The 20,876-nt window shown below is 39.2% G+C and overlaps 1 protein-coding gene across 2 annotated transcripts in view; it reads right to left on the reverse strand.

The window, feature by feature from the left end:
• Positions 1-4,780: 4,780 nt before the first annotated feature.
• The window catches only part of LOC126162659 (nucleolar MIF4G domain-containing protein 1), a 121,383-nt gene continuing 105,287 nt past the window's right edge, over positions 4,781-20,876 (reverse strand). For both annotated transcript variants that reach the window (XM_049919299.1, XM_049919300.1), the window contains exons 9-11: positions 16,282-16,446; positions 6,524-6,655; positions 4,781-5,180 (exon numbers count right to left, since the gene is read on the reverse strand). In XM_049919299.1, the coding sequence (XP_049775256.1) occupies positions 4,893-5,180; positions 6,524-6,655; positions 16,282-16,446 (585 nt within the window). In that variant the 3' untranslated portion in view covers positions 4,781-4,892. The remainder of the gene's footprint in view (positions 5,181-6,523; positions 6,656-16,281; positions 16,447-20,876) is intronic.

Genomic DNA, 20,876 nt, shown 5'->3' on the forward strand with positions numbered 1-20,876 from the left:
TGTACAGAAAGGAGATGGCAGTTATAAGAGTCGAGGGACATGAAAGAGAAGCAGTGGTTGGGAAGGGAGTGAGACAGGGTTGTAGCCTCTCCCCGATGTTATTCAATCTGTATATTGAGCAAGCAGTAAAGGAAAGAAAAGAAAAGTTCAGAGTAGGCATTAAAATCCATGGAGAAGAAATAAAAACCTTGAGGTTCGCCGATGACGTAATTCTGTCAGAGACAGCAAAGGACTTGGAAGAGCAGTTGAACGGAATGGACAGTGTCTTGAAAGGAGGGTATAAGATGAACATCAACAAAACCAAAATGAGGATAATGGAATGTAGTCGATGCTGAGGGAATTAGATTAGGAAATCAGACAAAGTAGTAAAGGAGTTTGCTATTTGGGAAGCAAAATAACTGATGATGGTCAAATTAGAGAGGATACAAAACATAGACTGGCAATGGCAAGGAAAGCGTTACTGAAGAAGAGAAATTTGTTAACATCGAGTATAGATTTAAGTGTCAGGAAGTCGTTTCTGAAAGTATTTGTATGGAGTGTAGCCAGGTATGGAAGTGAAACATGGACGATAAATAGTTTAGACAAGAAGAGAATAGAAGCTTTCGAAATGTGGTGCTACAGAAGAATGCTGAAGATTAGATGGGTGGGTATTGAATAGAATTGGGGAGAAGAGGAGTTTGTGGCACAACTTGACTAGAAGAAGGGATCGGTTGGTAGGACATGTTCTGAGGCATCAAGGGATCACCAATTTAGTACTGGAGGGCAGCGTGGAGGGTAAAAATCGTAGAAGGGGACCAAGAGATGAATACACTAAGCAGATTCAGAAGGCTGCAGTAGGTGCTGGGAGATGAAGAAGCTTGCACAGGATAGAGTAGTGTGGAGAGCTGCATCAAACCAGTCTCAGAACTGAAGATCACAACAACAACAACAACTGTTTGCTTAGTTGTAAGAGAATTTTTATTTATTTATTTATATGATTTTAAATGAAAGCAAGGTAAACTGTAGTAACATATGGTGCCAACAATGTGATAATGCACTTGAGATGCAAATATGTAAAGTAGCAATACGAGAGGGAGAGGATGTGCAGGCATAGGTAGTAGGAGTTAAGTATAGGTCAGCAACCTTAATGTTTGCAAAGGAACAGTTTAATCCAATACGCCACTTTGCATGCTGGATGCAACGCAAATTTGGTATCTAGGCACCAAATTAGGTACATTCTGGAGATTTTAATAATTGTTGATTATTATTAAAATGAAGGTGTCTACACTGTAAGAACAAAACTAGTACAGTAATGGGGTTTAAAATAAAGGGAAATTTACACACAGAGAGAAAGAATGACTAACTACAGAAACCTTATACACTACATTACTATTTAAAGTATACACGAATTTACACAGTAAAATACTATAAGGACAATATCTATATACAAAGACAGTATCTATATACAATGAAACAATATTATGAAAAGGATAGTTGCTACTCACCATATAGTGGATATGCTAAGTCGCACATATGCACAACAAAAAGACTCTCACAAAATAAGCTTTCAACCAATAAGGCCTTTGTCAAACATAGATGACAGACACACACAAAAATGCAACTCACACGCATATGACCAGTCTCTGGCAATTGAAGCCTATATGGTAAGTAGCAACTACCCTTTTCATAATATTGTTACATTCCATCCTGGGTATTCTATATACAATGAAACAAAGAATAATTGTAGCAGTACAGTCACTCTGAATAAATTACAAAAGATACTGAGGTTGTGGCCATCTACAACAACACTTATTAATCGCACGTGTAATCATAGTACGAATATGTAAGGACTGTAAAAGGTAAATCAAAATGATGGACATGCTCTGAATATTTGCACTCTTATGAAAGAAGGATTGGTTTTAAGAATTAAAAAGGAGTTGATAAATTTACACATCCACGTACTTAAAGTAAAAAGATATGCGTGTTAGAAGAAAAATGATACGTTAGTAAGCCATGGAGTGACTACTTTCTTAGTTTACAAGTTGTTATCAAGTTTCTTTTTCAGGTAATGATGTCAGTAAATGCCCTGGTAAAGGCAGGAAGGAGAATTTAGGTAGCTGGTGCCAAAGAAAACAGGCCACACTACTATATAAATGTATGTATGTACATAATGTATGTATGTATGTAAATAATGGAATATCCAGGATGGAATGTAAGAATATCATGAAAAGGATAGTTGTTACCATATAGCAGAGATGCTGTGTCGCAGATAAGCACAACAAAAAGACTGTCAGGAAGTGAGTTTTTGGCCAACAAGGCCTATGTCAAAAATACCTCCACTCCCCCTCACACACACACACACACACACACACACACCTGCCTATGGGAGTGAGCAGGGAAGAGGTGGAGAGAGGGTAGGGCAGTCTTTCTACTTCTGCCCTCCATCTAACCTCCTAACTGCACATAGCTGGATATATTTAGTTGTGTTAAGTACTTTGTTACCAATACTGTTCTTCAAGACATTTAGCCAGTTACATGTATTCACAGCAGCTTCACCTTTTTCATTTCTAGCAGCAACAGCGGAATCAACATCTGTTGTAGGTGCAGGTTTTTATTGCTACAGTAATGTCTGCAAGGCTAGGATTTTAGGGCCGCCAACTGCAAACTGATAACATCTGTAGGCATTTACAGTTCTCATATGAAATGGACCACTTGTCTTGTTTGGCATTATTGTATTTACAAAACAGTCTTCTTTTACACAAAGCTACTTTGAGCTCCTTAAAATACCTATAAAATTTTGGTGATACTAATTTTGTGCAGAATTTCATAAACAGATGTGAGATTTAGAAAAGGGCTTCTTGTTGGGCCAAAGTTACTTTCCCATAATGGCACGAGGCCCTTTTTCAGAAGACTGACGTTGATTGCTTTTAATGATATTATTGAGTCCTGATCATACAATGTAGGGTTACATAGCCTGTATTGTCTTTAAGTAAAACTTCTGGGCTGATAGGCCGTAGTCGATGTATTGAGGACACTTGTCAGCCCTGTAGGCGGTCCCACCCATGAGTTAGCTAGATGCCTTGCCTCACTGCTGCAACCTTATGTTGGTAGGACTGACAGTCATATTAAAAATTCAACTCATTTCATTGACAAGTTAGAGGAAATGAGCGTGGGCCAAGATGATATCCTCGTTAGTTTTGATATTGTGGCGTTATTCCGACACTGTCTCACCACAACCTGCTTTCAATCAATAATGACTTTTGAACAGGTGGACAGAGCGGCTATGGGCAGTCCTCTTAGTCCTGCAGTGGCTAACTTGTTTATGGAGACTTTTGAGCAATTGGTATTGCAGACTGCCAGTAGGAGATCAGCCATATGGTATCGCTATGTCAATGACACTTACATAATATGGACACATGGAGCAGAGGAGTTGGATGTCTTTCTGACACATCTAAACAACATTAATCCGAAAATCCAATATACTATGAAGGAGAGTAATGGGCAACTGAATTTTCTGGATGTGTCTGTGATTAAACAACGGGAAAGGCCATACATACTAATTGTTACCTGCATAAAGATTCAGACCATCACCCTAGGAAAAAAAGAGGTGTAATAAAAACCTTGGTACAAAATTTGTGAAACTGTTTATTTAAAAGATGAGACTGAACATCTGTGGTCGACTTTCATGAAGAAAGGTTATTCTAGCAAGGAGATAAATAGAGCACTTCGCTCTAGACAGAGAATCAGGAGCAACGACAAACAACAGCTGCCCAACGGCAAGGTTTTTCTTCTGTTCATTAGTATGGTCACATATCACATTGGGAAAGTGTTAACCAAGTATGGGGTGGAAACTGTTTTCAGACCCATCAGGAAAATAAAAGAATATTTAACGCCAGCAAAAGATGAATGACATCCTTTGGCTACACCGGGATTACATAAAATTTCTTGTAGTTGTGGGCAGGTTTGTCAGTACCACAAAGAGAAGTGTTAACAGTCGTCTTGTTGAACATAAGAGGAATTGCCACCTGGGTCACATGGATAAATTGGCCATAGCAGAACATGTTTACCAGGAAGGTAATCGTTCTTCGCTCTAAACAGAGAATCAGAAGCAACGACAAACAACAGCTGCCCAACGGCAAGGTTTTTCTTCTTTTCATTAGTATGGTCACAGATTTAATCAGGAAAGAGGAAGATGTTAAACTGGATAAAATTTGGGTGTCATCGTTGCACCGAAAACATGACGATTGAATCGAGAATGTTGGCATTACCAGAGACAATACCATAGCCAACGCCACATGATGGACAGTGGCGTCCTCTGTACTGCCCACATAATCAGCTCTTCCTCAAGTTCACTTTGCAGTTCGCCACTTTATCTTGGAGGATGTCTCCTGCAGTCAAAGACGAAACATCAGGGGAGAGTTTATACATCGACTATGGCCTGTCAGCTCGGAAGTTATTGAGTCCTGTTGCATTAAAAAAATTTCCAATCAATACGAGTGTGTACAGAATGATATGAGTCTGTACAGAATGAATTAAAATTACTGCAATATACAAAAATGAGAATAGATATTTTAGACATTCTCAAACATTTTTGCCTGTAGTGAAAATTTTACTTCTCCAATAAGAGGTCCCTTTTCGTTCTCCATCCCACAAATCGTGATGATACACGCACTGACACATTTGTTTCATTAAATATGTTTGATAAATGATTTTCTGAGTCATATGCATCTAAAGTAGGGGACAACTAATATTTACTTACATTTTTTTTTACATGAACATACATATTGGTAAAATGCAGAGGTTGAGAAAGACACTGATAATATTGTACTTTATTATGTACACTTATGAAAATATATTACAAAAAGCTTATAAATAATTCATTTATCAAAACTATGTACATCTGTTGCTAAAAATTAAGTGGGTCTTATTTTTGACATATTTGTAGATAAGATTCTGTCAACTACTTCAGCTCGTTGATTCAAAAGAGTTAACTGTGATGTTGGTAGAGACATTGAATTTCTCAGCACAAAATGTTTTATAAAAATTCTCATGCTTTCTCGAAACATTTGGAGCTTTGGTGACAATGACACACGGCAAAATACTTCCTGCATGTTGTCCTGTGATTCATGGAGTAAGATTCCCAACAGAATCTGACGTAGAAGGTGCACAGTTGCCTTATTCACCTCACCAAAGTTAATTACCTGAAATGAAACTTACAGTAATGAATCATGTTTGACATCAGATTTTTGTATCATTATCTAAAACAGTTTATGGTAAAAAGTTCAATAAATTAATAACAAATTTATAGCATTTCATAGTTAAAATCAAGAGAATTCAAAAAGAGCAATAATGTAGGCAGCAGAAAGTGCCCTGATCTGTCTTATGCCTTATTCCATCCTTGTAATCACATGTATTTATTTACCAGTAAATATCCTGTCTTCTTACCAGTCAAATTTCTTGTAGCAACTGCAGTTTTGACATATTCAAACTTCCTTAATCTTGTGTTAATTAAGAACTATATGAAAATTAACTAAAGATGGAGAATTACTAGATATGGAGGAGGTCATTATTGCATTTATTGGATCTATTAGCTTTCCTGGCAATGACAGCTCAAAACACACAGTTATTTAAAAGTTTATTTGCCAGGGGAGTATCTTGTTCTGAGTTAAGTGAATGCAATATGCATTGTGCTTACAGTAAAGACTGAACTTATTCAGAACAAATTACATGTAGCTTGAATCTCTCTTATCAGAGATTGGATGACTATTGTAAGTCTGAACAATGGAGGAAGTTGAAAAGTAAACTATAATGGCCAAGAAAGCAGTAGGCATTGATTGCAAGGTTTTGCCTGAAAAATGTTATCTTTCTTGGCATTCATTTTTTTTATCCCAGGACAATATTATTAAATACAGAACATTTGCTCACACAATATGAAGGCATGGAAGGAGTCAAAAACACCTTTGGTTTATACATAACACTGGAATTTAAGATTATCTAGAAAAATGATGAGAGACTTTCCCCAGAGTGACCAGACTGGGATAATGTTAACAGATTTTTCCATTTCTTTTTGGAAGAATAACATAATTGTAAATGTAAAACACAAAATCTTGTATATTGTACAGAATTTATTTTGCTCACTGGTTTTTGCTTTACAAGGCCATCATCAGAGTTTAACTGTTAGTCTGATGGTGGCGTTGGAAAATGAAAACCAGTTAGCAAAACTTTAAATCTGCAGAATGTACGCAATACAGTGTTCTTCATTTACAAAATTGGTATAACATTTTAGCAAATGTTTGTTAAGTTATCTGATATTGAACTTGATTGTATATGAACAATTAATGTTTCTTGTTTCTTCGTATAATTTTAGTACAAGCTTCATTACTTCCAGCACTTGCTTGGTAGATCAAACCTTTATAGATGTCAAATTCTGAGGACACTTTCTGAATAAAAATCATTTTGTCAACTATACTCTTCATACAAATTCAGCAAACAACATCAAAAATATAAACTGCTAAGTCAATCCCTTTCATTTTTTCTGACATACCTTCAAGGTTGAAAGAGGCAAGCCTTTGTTGATGAAGAGATGAATAAGCAGCTGTGCTAGGTTTGGCACTTGAAACTGTGACAGTCTGCTTAATTCTTTTAGTTTATCCCACACTGCACACTGAGTTATCATCTGCATCAAATATAATTTATATTCTTAGTAGATGAGAGAAAGGTAAGATATCAATAAACAACAATAATAAATTACATAACTTCTATTTTTATAAACTAAAGTTTTTATTTTTTTAAACTTAAAAGATAGTGAATAACCGATATAGTAAAATCAAGGATGTCTAAAAGTAGAACTTTACAACTTTCAAAGGAGCAACAGTGTGGAAAAGGCTACAGAATAACAAGTACCTCTGCTGTAAATGTTCACCAAATCATTAACGTACCAAAATCAACCAGGAAGTAAGTACCAATACAGTGTAAAAAAACAGCGATTAGAATTATGGTTAATTCTCAGGACAGTACACACCTTCCGATAATTTACAACATAATAAACTCCTCTTGTAATGTATTAAAACAAACGTGTGGGTCTAGTGGTCAAGCACCCGTACTACATGTTTACCATCTGTGAGGATACCCAGACACTAATATTATCTTTACTCCACCTAAAACAAATATGTGATGTAGTGTTTTTAAAATTTCAGGGCCCCGTAAGCTTAGCTCAGATATGACAATAAACTCATATTTCAAAATTATATTTCCTATGAAAGGATTAGGCTTGCAAATAGACAGAGTTTTCAGAAACACATTTCTCCAAGATTTAGGCTGGTTAGTCACGCCTTGCCGTATGGTTACGATGCACCAAGCACACACAGCATCTTGTCTGTTGTCCAGTTATTAGCACCCATTAGTTGCTTGCTCTTTCCGAGCTCTTTGTATTACTCGATCAGCCTAATGTAACATTCTGCATTTGGTTTCTTAATTAAGACTTAAACCAGGCATTCGCTGAACTACGTATTTCATAAAAACTTAATTTATCTAATAAAACAATGGAAAATCCAGGATGGAATGCAGTATTAGAGAAGGAAAGTTGCTACTGACCATACAGTGCAGATGCTATCGTTGTCCTCATCAGATTTCACCTCGTTTTTTTCCCCTTGTGCATCCATTTTGTCCTTTCACTGATTTTTCACATGTATTTGGGTGTATTTTGCATAATTTTTTGCATGTAATTCTACTTTTTTACGCAATTTTTCACATTTTTTTGCACCACCTTGGATCGTTGCTCCTTCCATCTGAGTCAATACAGAAAAGTCTCCTTATCCCTAGCCAGATCCCACTCCCACATACTGTTCCTGCACTGTTGCTTGGCTCATGAAATACCCCCTAATGGCCTTACCATCAAATTACCCATCTCTGGTTGCCACCCCTCCTTCCACAATGACCTTCACCTGTTCAGATTCCGCCAATCCTAAGCCCTCACCAACATAGTCCTGCAAAACCATATCAACCGAGCCCAATCCTCCTTGCAGTACCTTCTCTCCATCCGCAAAATTCTCCTGCTGTGTAATCCCAAATTCCTGGAACCCATAACACACACTGAAACTCTTGCCCTGCAGGAACTTGAGCAACATACACAATGCCACCTAAAAAGCTCTCCATCCTGCTCACTTCCTATTCCCGCCTAGGAGTACCACTGTCCACCACCTCTACAACAACCTCCAAACCTCCCCCACGTCCCCTCCTAGGTGACAAACCCTGTCTCGCAGACCTACTACACTTACCCCACCCTCCAAAACTCCCTCCCACCTCAACATAGAACCTAGAACCTAAACAGACCTGCAACACAGTCATGAAACTTTCCTCCAGAAGCCTTAGTCCCACAGAAATATCAGTCCTTTCCAAAAGCCTTTGCCCCACTCCCAAATTCAATCATGCAGGACTTGTTAAAGACCTTCTCTCCTTCTCCTTCTCCCAGTCCCTACAGTGGAAACACTTTTTCGCCACCAACCCAACCAATCAGACTCAACCAATGACCAATATTGAACCTTGCGTTAACTCCTCTTTCCAACTGTGATCCACCCCCACTGCCACCAAACCACCCCCTGTTAACTTTCCAGAATTTATTAACCTTGAAACTTGCCTCACCATCATTCCCCAAATCACTCAACATGCAAACTAACCTTACATCCGCATAAAGAACTGCAGTCCACCACCTAAAAACTGATCCCGACCTTACAATCCTACCTGCAGACAAAGGCTCCACCACTGTTGTTTTGAACCGCAAGGATTACGTGGCGGAAGGACTACATCAGCTGTCAAATACTTCTACCTACAAAACTTGACACAGTGACTCCATTTCAGTAATCCAGCAGGATCTCCAGTCACTACTCAAATCCTTAGGCCGTGCCCAGAACCTCTCCCCAGAGTCCATCTCTCTACTTGCCCCTACCACTCCCCGCATTCCCACCTCCTACATTCTTCCTGAAGTCCATAAACCCGACTATCCAGGACGACCCATTGTGGCTGGTTACTGTGCACCCAGTGAGAGAATCTCTGCTCTTGTAGACCAACACCTTCAACCTATTACCCAGAACCTATCCTCCTATATAAAAGATACCAAACATTTCCTCCACCGACTCTCCACAGTTCCTGTCACTTTACCGCACGGTGCCCTGCTCATCACTATTGATGCCACCTTCCTGTACGCTAACCAACTCTATCCTATCCTTCTCCTTTGAAGGCATTACCTATAAACAAATCCGGGGTACGGTGATGGGCACCCACATGGCACCATCCTATGCCAACCATCTAGAGGAATGCTTCCCAAATACCCAGAATCCTAAACCCCTCACCTGGTTCAGATTCACTGATGACATCTTTGCTATATGGATTGTAGGTGAGGACACCCTATCCACATTCCTTCAGAACCTCAATAACTTCTCCCCCGTTTGCTTCACCTGGTCCTACACAACCCAACAAGCCACCTTTCTAGATGTTGACCTCCACCTCAGAGATGGCTACATCAGTACCTCCGTCCATATCAAACCTACTAACCACCAGCAATACCTCCACTTCAACAGCTACCACCCATTCCATACCAATAAGTCTCTTCCATACAGCCTTGTTTTTTGGCCACAGTTTGTCAGTGGCCATTCATGCGGACAGACACCTTGTTGGTTGTCATGCCTATATAGTGGTTGCAGCGTAGTTTGTAAATCACATGACTGGTTTCATGGGTAACCCTGCCTATGATGGGATAGGTGATGTTAGTGACCGGACTGGAGTAGGTGGTGGTAGGAGGATGGATGGGGCATGTCATCGCTTCTGCAGTGACATGCAGTCTCTCTCAAAATATACCAAGGGTCTCATTGAAGCCTTCACTGACCGTAATTTTCCTCACAACCTTGTACAAAAACAAATCTCCCTTGCCTTATCTTTCCAGTCTCTCACCACCTCCCAAAGTTCCACAGTCCGGCCACAGAGGAGCATTCCCCTTGTAACTCAGTACCATCCAGGACTGGAGCATCTGAATTACATTCTCCACCAGGGTTTCAATTACCTTTAGTTGTGCCCTAAAATGAGAAATGTCCTGCCAACTATCCTTCCCAGCCGGCCAACAGTGGTATTCCGCTGTCCACCAAACTTACAGAACATACTCGTCCATCCTTACACAACCCCTGCTCCCAATCCCTTACCTCATGGCCCATACCCCACAAAACATGCCCCATCCATCCTCCTACCACCACCTACTCCAGTCTGGTCACTAACATCACCTATCCCATCATAGGCAGAGTTACCCATGAAACCAGTCATGTGATTTACAAACTACACTGCAACCACTATATAGGCATGACAACCAACAAGGTGTCTGTCCGCATGAATGGCCACTGACAAACTGTGGCCAAAAAACAAGTGGACCACCCTGTTGCTGAACACGCTGCCAAACATGACGTCTCTCATCTCAATGACTGCTTCACAGCCTGACAGCCTGTGCCATATGGATCCTTCCCACCAAAACCAGCTTTTGTGAACTTCCCAGGTGGGAACTTTCCCTGCAATACATCCTACGTTCCTGTAACCCTCCTGGCCTCAATCTTCGTTAGTCACTGTCCTCACCCATCCATCCCCTTCCCTGTTCCCATTCCAGCACTACAGAGCCGTCATTTCACTGCCACACCCAGTCGTTTAATTTCTTTTTATTTCTCTCCTTTCCGCTACTAACCCCCCCCCCCCCCCCCCCCCACACACACACACACTTTCTCTCCTGCCCACCATCTAAACTACAGCACTTCACTGTCTGCCACCCCCACCGTACTAACCCTCCCCCTCCCCACTCCCCCTTACCCCCACCCAGTCGCCACTCCCATCATGCAGTGGTGCTGCTGCTCGTAGTGTGGTTTCAGTTATCTGAGACTGCAGATGTATGTGCAAGTTGCGTTTGCGTGAGTGTGTTTGTGCGTGTGTGTATGTGTGTCTATTGCTGAAAGCTATAATTGTGTGAATCTTTTTGTTGTGCCTATTGCGACTCAGGATCTCCGCTATATGGTGAGTAGCAACTTTCCTTCTCTAATATTGTTAATTGCTCTAATAGAATATTATGACCGACACAATCCAATGCTTTTGATAAGTCACAGAAATCCCAATTTGTGACTTTTTTGCCATTTAAAGATTTATATGTGCTCAGGAAATGTATAAATAGCTGATTCAGTAGTATAGCCTTTTGAAATCCAAATTGTGATTGTTTAAGTATCCCATTACTACACATATGGGTGACACCACTGGAGTACATTACCTTCTTAAAAATCTTAGAAAATGATGTAAGGAGCAACACTGGATGATAGTTACTGACGTCTGTGCAGTCACCCTTTTCGTATAGGGGCCTAACAGTGGCATATTTCAATCTCTCTGGGAAAACACCTTGAGTTAATGAAGTGTTACATGAGAGACTAAGAGCATTACATATTATAAGGCCACAACTGCGTAGTATCTTGTTGAAGATGATATCCACTCCATATGAACTTTTACTTTTTAGAATCTTAGTGATCTTCTGTAAGTTTTGACATGAAAGTGAGATTAATTTTTAATTCACTAAATGTCCTCTGTATTGTTTCTTCAGTGTACTTTTTTTTCTTTCTCTTATGAAATATTTGCACCAATTTTTTCAACTATTTTTAAAAACTATTTATTAAAAACATCTGCTACATGTGAACTGTCTTTTACAACACTCACATTCTCTTTAACATAAACACTGTCATCTTCTACAACTTCTTTCCCAATATCGCATACTGATTTTATTTAGTTATCTAATCTATTAATTTCAGACAAGATATGCACACCCCTGGACTTTTTTTACCACTTTTTTAATACTTTATGGTGCTGTTTATGATAAGAAAGTATTCCTAAGTTATTAATTGTACAAAATAGCCAGAACAAGTCCTTTCTTCATCGTGAAGAGATTCAGATACCTGCAGTGATCAAACGTTTCTTTAATGACTTGCTGTTATTACATTTAAATATCTTTATAGGAAAACTACCTTCAAAAATAGATACAAACTCATTAAGGAATATGCTGAATTTAGAGATAGAATAAGGCTCATTGTAACTTCACCCCAGTCAACATTTTTTAGCTTCATTTAAAATCTTCAGTAGTTTTGTCATTAATCAGCCTTACTGTTTACTTAGAGTGTTCCGGAACTGTAAATGGAGCTAAGAGATATAATGTGATTAACTGTGCATCACGATGATCCACGAGTCTGTGTACCACTGAATAAGTTATGTGTCTCTTCAAGTTCTGTTTGTTGAAATGAATACATTATCTATAAGGGTCCTACTATTTTGAGCAACCTGGGCAGGGAAATTTATGACCGATTTCAAGTTTCAAATGGCTAAAAGGCCCACTTACATCAGTTTTCTTATCAATTATCCCAATAATAATCACAAATATTACGTTTTCCAATAGTAGCTCACAAGTACATACTTCTGTATCCTGATTTATATAGAATTTACTTATTTCCACATGTCTGTATTTATATCTCTTTTATTACGGATGTGACAACCCTTCCTTTATCTATATTGAACCCACATGAGTGTGCAGTTAACTTAAACCACTAACAATAAGATTTTCTATGCCTGGGTCATATGGTGTTCAGGCAGACAAATGGCATTAATTTCTTTCCACCTATCTTGCAAACAAATTAACAATTCATGTGTTTTATTTTTTACCTCTCAAATATTGTGATGAAATAAGTTGATTTCACATGCTGGTTCCTCACCTGACCCCAATAACCACAGGAATTTGCCTTTGTGTGCTGATGCCCCCTTATGTTATCTGCTAATAGACCTGCTAACTTATCCTTACTCCTCCCGTTCAAGTATAAGCTATGTGAAGTATATCCCCATTTTCATGCAAACTACTGGAACACTACCAATATGAGATTTTGCATCCTTCTGAAGGAGTCACCTCAGGTCCATGTTTACTCGCTTTACAGTTGAGTAAAACCAGTGCTGGTCAGGGCTCCACAAAACCCACAGTTGTGTGCTCAGTAGCTGCTCCTACTTTGTCACCCCTATTACCATATTTTTCATTTTGAGCCAAGCCGTTTCCAACTCCTCCATCTATTAACACCTGATCATCTTTGTTAGAACTTTTGTGCATTTGGGGTAGGGTTGGGCTGGGTTGTTTTGGGGAAGGGGACCAGACAGCGAGGTTATCGAATTAGGGAAGGATGGGGAAGGAAGTCGGCCGTGCCCTTTGAAAGGAACCATCCCGGCATTTGCCTGGAGCGATTTTGGGAAATCACAGAAAACCTAAATCAGGATGACCGGACGCGGGATTGAACCGCTGTCCTCCCGTTTTGTGCATTTGTCCTAAATTATTTGTTACCTGGCCAATACTGGCACTTGGTAAAAAAAAAAAAAAAAAAAAAAAAACTGTGACCTGGCACACTGCACATAATGTTCCCTGTAGCTGCCTGCTTGCATCCCTCCCATGGCTGCTACCTAGCAGCTGAACTGTTCTTTTCCTATTCTGATTTTCACCTGACTTATCACTAAGTGTCTTACCATTGTTCTGATGCGCCCTACATTTCTCAACACCTGTACAAGGCTCTTTGTTCTCTAATTCTGATAGCAAGCAAAACTGAGTTTCCAGCACTCCTCTTTTTCTGCCCTTCAGCAACTTTTGCATTTTGTAACTGTCTGAAGGGCACAAAACTTCACCTCGTGTTCCTCAATTTTCTGGTCTTTCTGGCATAACTTACTTGTCCAATTCCGTGAAAGAGACCCGCTGATCATCCCATTCTCTTCCTCACTGCAGTCATCTCAATGAAAGCATAACCAACCATTTTCACAAATACTCCATGTTTAACTGCAGCAACATCCATACTTATCGCAAAGGACTGACTGATTTTAACACTAGGTACAATGAAACAAATGGAAAAGAAATTTATGTTATTCTATTCGTACAATTCTTGTGCCTAAAATTAGTTCTAAATTTATGAGTGTAGGTGAAATAAGAAAAGAATACTTTTTACACTGCTTTTACCTATTTTACATGACACTAATACTCACATTAATGTAATTATGCTAATACTGCATAATACTACATGGACAAAAAACCAGATTATAACAACCTGAAAATAAATAATGAAGTAATACAGTGTGTGGAAGGCACAAAATTTCTTGGAATGCATGTTGACTGTGGGGTTAGGAACAGCAAATCTCTACGGCATCCTGTGCCTTCTGAATTCTTACATCAATATGCAATATTTCCTGTATCAGATCAGTATATTTTGCCTATTCTCATTCTGTTTATTTCAGAGATAATTTTTTGGGGAGTAATTAGGAAAAATATTCAAGCTATATTCAAGCTGGGGAAAAAAATGCAATACATATAATGACACAGGGAGGCAGCATGGCTCACTGATTTGACCTTTTTAAATGTCGGACATGTTAACTGTCCTTTGTATGTATATTTTTAGTGTTACATATGATGATGATGATGATGATGATGATGAAGAAGAAGAAAGGAAAAAAATCTACTATGTTAAAACTGTTTAGTATATGGTTAGAACACTAGAAATGTCTATAATTTGCATCTGGACAGAAAAAAATAAAAGTTAAAATTCAGCAGTTTATTGCACAATGCCATAAAATTATATAATAAATTACAACAACATATAAAAGATAGACTATCTTCTCTTTCAAAGTGAAACTGAAAAATTATTTACAAAATAAAAGTTTTTCTAGATGGTAATGGAGTACTTGAATTAAAGTAGGTTACTCAATTTAAGAAGTCCTGTATTATAATATGCACAGAAATAGTAATTATTTAAGAGAAAAACAATTGTAATTAGATTACAAGAAGAGTCATTGTCAACTATTGTGCATGAATTAATTTTAAGTCGTTAATTTTTCACTGTTTTGAATGATGAAATCCATTCACATATAGATAAATAAATACAGTCATGTAATTCTTTACAACAGCAAAATTCACAACGATCTTGCAGCACAGTGTTGGCAGCACAATCCTCCTGCACACTGTTGAGTGACTATGTCATGCGTCAGAGGGAGGAAAGGAAACTGAAGGTGACAGTATTAAACAATTATTACTTAAGCCAACTATTCAGGCAAGGCATAGCTGCTTTCAGCTACTCTGTCAACACAAAGTTTTGTTAACATGTTTCCAGACAGCAGTGCTTTGACTTAAGTGCTTGTGATGGCATATGGATATCATGGCAACAATGAATGCACTTTGCATGCTGATGAGAGGGTAGCTTATGCTTAAGCTAGACAGCTTTCCTCTACTTTGGGTGAGTGCTATGTGTCAAGTGTCCTCAAAATTCTTTCAAGTAGTTCCTAGAGATGGTAAAAACTAGCCACAATGAAAATTTTGCTACTGTGATTGTGTTTAAAAGAAATAAAAGATGTTATAATGCCATGTTAATCATTCTGTCACATGTGATGCTGCTGTACTAGTATTAATGCAGCACTGACTTGTATGCTAGATCTTTAAATATAAAAAACATGGAAATTATTACATATAACCCATAGATGCTCTAATTAGTCAATTTGCTTACTAAGTTACTGTACATAGGAGACACTGTCTGACGATGACAGAAACCTCATAATTCCATAAGAAGCACAGCAAAACAAAATATGATGCACTGAGAGTGCAGATGAAGAAACGTGTGAGTATGAAGAACTTGGCATACATATATTTACACAAATGGCTATTATAGTTACTTACCCGTTCAAAATAATGTTTAAATGAAGCATGTGCCTAAATGATTGGCAAGGAACATGTAACTGTATAATTTGTGTAAACTGCAATTTGGACTCAGATGGGGAAAGTAAAGTTGTTCAAATACTGTTCCTGTCCTTCCCAATACACTCTTCTGTTAGTTGTTACATGTCACAAAACATTCTTTTAAAAATCACAATAACACACTCAGACTGGTGCCAAACTGTATAAGATACTTCATTATGTGTGTGTGTGTGTGTGTGTGTGTGTGTGTGTGTGTGTGTGTGTGGTTTTTTTTTTTTTTTTTTTTTTTTTTTTTTTTTTTTTTTTTTCACACACACACACACACACACACACACACACACACAGTGGTTGTCACATTGTGATCATGTTGCAACCGTTTTCTACCAATATACGTGCACAGCTTTGTCAGGATATTTCCTTGGTATCTGTCTTGATAACTGTTACTTATATTAGTTTTAATGAAACCAACTAAGTTTGTATAGCAAGGGAATAAACTAAAAATATATTTAAAATGTTAATACCTGTAAGCTATATGAACTTACCTGATATTTTCTATCAAAATCACAAAACTTTTGAATCAGATGGCTATAGTACGGGTTATATCGTTTTTCTTGAAGACAACAGTCTAGAGTAACATGTATGATTTCCCTTTCTTGTTGATTTTTGAGACCCAAATGCAGCAGTTTTTCAAAACTGTCTAAGTAGTCCTGCAAATAATATTTAAAAGTAATAATATATCTCACAGGACAAATATAAATCTCTCTCTCTCTCTCTCTCTCTCTCTCTCTCTCTCTCTCTCTGTGTGTGTGTGTGTGTGTGTGTGTGTGTGTGTGTGTGTGTAAGGGGTGGGGGTGGGGCAGTTCTTGTGTTTGTGTCTACACATATCTTCAAAAACTTCAAAAGAAAAGGCATGACATTTTAAAGAGGTGCTTAGCAGGCTGCTATGAGGAAGCCCCTGCAGCTTAATTAGCAATTCTGATTTGAAGATATAATCAAGTAATTTGTGTGACTATTTGCTTCATTGCTTACTGTGATCTGGCATTACTTGGTCATCTATATTCTTGAGATAGTATCTGTGCGCCTTCAGCCTATTAGCCTTAACCTATCCTCCTATATAAAAGACATGAACTATTTTTTCCACCGACTCACCACAGTTCCTTTTCCTTTAGCACATGGCGCACTGCCTGTCACTACTGATGCCACATCCCTAATGACCATGGCCTTGCTGCTATTGAACACTGCCTTTCCCAATGCCCGACTGACTCCAAACGTACAATCTCCTCCCTGGTCACCTTCACCAAATATATCCTCACATACAATTACTTCTCCTTTGAAGGCATCACCTACAAACAGATCTGTGGCACAGCAATGAGCGCCCACGTGGAACCATTCTATGTCAACCTATTTATGGGCTGTCTAGAGGAACTGTTCCTAACCATCCACAAAATCCCAAACCCCTCACCTGGTTCAGATTCACCATTGACTCCTTTGTGGTCTGGACTGACTGTGAAGGCACATTTCTCCAGAACCTCAACATCTTCTCCCCCATTCACTTCATCTGGTCCCCAACCCAACAAGCCATCTTCCTTGATGTCGACCTCCACCTCAATGATGGCTACATCAGTACTTAAATCCACATCAAACCTACCAAATACCAGCAATGCCTCCACTTTGACAGCTGCCACCCATTCCATATCATGAACTACCTTTCATATAGTCTAGCCATTTGCAGGTGTCACACCTACAGTGAAGAACAGCTCCTCTCGAAATATACCAAGGGTCTCGCTGAGGCCTTCACAGATCAAAATTACTCAACCCAGCCAACCTTGTACAGAAACTGATCTCCTGTGCCCCGTCTTTCCAGTCACCTACCACCTCCCACAGACCCACAGCCTAGCCACAAAAGAGCACTCCCCTCATGACTCAGAAACACCCAAGACTGGAGCAATTGAATCACATTCTCTGCCCAGGTGACAACTACCTCTTGCCATGTCCTGAAATGAGGAATACCCTACCCACTATCCTTCCTACCCCTTCCTCAGTGGTATTTCAACATGTACCAAACCTACACAATATCCTTGTCAATCCCCACTCCAGCCCTGCTCCCAACCCTTTGCCTCATAGCTCATATCCCTGCAATAGACCTAGATGCAAGATCTCTCCTATACACCATCCCACCACCACCTATGACAGTCCAGCCACAGTCATCTCCTATCCCATCAAAGTTAGGGCCACCTGTGGAAGCAGGCTACGAAGTTGCAACCACTGTACTGCTTTCTATGAGGGCATGACAGGCAACAAGCTGTCTGTCTCCATGAATGGCCACTGACAAACTGTGGCCAAGAGACAGCTGGACTACCCAGTTGCTGAACATGCTGCCCAACACCCTCCTGGCCTCATTCTTCACTAGTTCCTGTCCTTCACTTACCTATCACTTCCCTGCTCTCAGCCCAGCACTGCCCACAATTCGTTTTTCCCTTTCTCTACTTCTCTGACCTCCTGGTTGCACCCTCAGCCCTATCCTTTCCCCACCACACCCCTCCATGGCCCCAAAAGCAGCACTATGCCTTCCCTTACCCCTAACCTGCTTTCTCTCTCTCTCTCTCTCTCTCTCTCTCTCTGTCTCTCTCTCCCTCTCTCTGTCTCTCTTTCTCTCTCTCCTCCATACCCGCCCCAGTTTCCTTCTCATCCACAGCACCCTCGTTTTGTTTTCCCGTCAGGTGCAGTTGCTATACACAGTCCAAGACAGTCGTGTGTGAGTCATGCTTGTGTGAATCTCCGTGTGTTTTCTACTTTAGAAGAAGGCCTTGTGGCTGAAAGCTCAGATGCACAGCAGTCTTTTTGTTGTGCCTTTCTGTAACTTAACATCTCCTATACATGATGAGCTGCAATCTATCTTTTCCTAATGTTATCATTATTCTGTCCTGGATCTCCCATTGTTTGAAAATTGTTAACAACGTGTAGACAACCAAATTGTTTTAGTTTCAAGGGGAAGAAAGCGTCACTTGAGAGTTTGATCTGTAAAATCTCCACTGACTTACGTATTGACAAACACTTCCAAGTATTCTTGGTTGCAGCTTTACTGGAACTGATTCTGCTTTGAGCCAGTATCGAATGGATAAACTACTTTATCATGTGTGGATGGATTCTGTGGTGTCACCACAAGGCACCACGCTTGCTAGATGGTAGGCTTCAAATCGGCCACAGTCTGTCAGTACACATTGGACCCGCAAGTCTCCACTGTCGGCACTAGAAGACCGAGCGCCGCCACTCAGCTGGTCTTCCGAGACAAGCTAGCGCACTGCCCAGTTCTACAGCTGACTTTAATAGGAATGGTTCACTTGTTATAGCTTCAGAGATCTCATTTGCAGAGATGCTAGTTAGCGTAGCCTTCAGCTAAGTCAGCAGCTACGAACTAGCCAGGCGCCACATACAGTTTATGCATTGACAATTGATCTATATGTGTGGCGCAATCAGAATTGCAAAGTAGTATTCGCAGTTCAGTCTATAACTGCACTTGTAAATATTATTGTACAAAGTCAAGATCGATGTTCACCGCTGATGCTGAATTAAAGCTAAGTATTTAAATGTATTCCTGTCTACTAACTTTCTAATCACCTAAGATGTTCCAGATACATCCCATCAAGTATAGTTCATCGATCCTCACATCTGCCAACGTGGTCAACGCGTGCAATTAATGGCCACACCTCATGATCATACTAAGAGTCAAATTGCGTGACTCAGCCAGGTCACCCTTTTTCCATGAGGCCCATAGTTCTGCCTCATACACAACAGATTTTGAATGCCTGTTTGAGTATATGACAGAAGAATCAGATGTCACACATTATCAAGTCTATGATGTTATCATGCAACAGGGTTAGAAATGCGCGTTCTTTGCACATTCGAGTGTAATAAACTGCTCTGGTATGAGGAGAGTAAGCACATTTATACAATAGATTTTTTTTTCTATGTCTTGTCATTGATATGTGTATTTATTTATTTCCTATGGCTCATTAATATGTCTTTTCATTTGAATATATACAAAAAAGTAAATTTCTAATTTCTTCTTGGCACTAACATAACATTTTACATTTACCACAGCTGATAAGAATTAAATACTACCACTTTGTTTCCTTGTTTCTGAGTACAACATTCATCTTTCTATGAGTTGAACGAGAAGGACTTACTATCTAATAAGTAAAATAACCAAATAAAAAATGAAAATAATTGATCTAACAGATATTGGTTTAGAAGGTGACTGTCACAACTGTAATTGACAAAATTATAAGAGTTATTTTATATGCAGATGAGAAATCTTAATTTTATTTTCTCTCTAGGCTGATTCTGAAAAGGTAATGTGTCATGCTCATAGTTACTTTTTGAGATACTGGTGACCAACTTTTAAAGACTGAATTGTTCAGAAACAGGCAGTGGAAGAATAATTCTGAATATGGATTGGGTGCAATCTGCTGCAACTATCATTAAATGTAAATGAGGTATGTGGTATGAACACGAGTCAATAAATGGTCAGACTTTTAATCTCAAGTGGAAAAATTATTTCAAATATTCTCATAATTATCAATGTTAAAGTCATTTATTATTTCATGCCCGTTTATGTCATTCCACGAGGCCTTTTTTTTTTTTTAATATATATATATATATATATATAAAACAAGCAGACTTTTACATGTATGGCTGTACTTTTAAACTACTCTTCAACATCATTCCCACCAATATTAAGGCTCTTATCGTATACTACAATTGGATTTTGAATATCATCCTTGCAGAAATCTGCCACCTAACTAGACAATCCAAACATGGTCATTTTGTTATCTTCACCACTGTCATCATGCTGACCACCACATGCTCCTTCAAATGCTGGAACACATGGTAGTCACTGAACAACAGATTGAGTCTGTACGGAGAGTGATCAAGTTGTTCCCAGCCAAATGATCCGATCAGCTCTTGGGGTTCAAATGGCCACATGTGGACGGGCATTGTCATGAAGCAAAAGATCCACTTACTCAGCATGTCATGTCTTCTGTTTTGGATTGCAGAGCACTGTTTTTTAAAGTTCTCACAAAAAGTTGTAGAATTTATGGTGTCACCATGAGACAAAAAATACACGAGCAACACC

Source organism: Schistocerca cancellata, chromosome 2 (genome assembly GCF_023864275.1).
Source record: "Schistocerca cancellata isolate TAMUIC-IGC-003103 chromosome 2, iqSchCanc2.1, whole genome shotgun sequence".
In the NCBI taxonomy this organism is placed as follows: domain Eukaryota; kingdom Metazoa; phylum Arthropoda; class Insecta; order Orthoptera; family Acrididae; genus Schistocerca; species Schistocerca cancellata.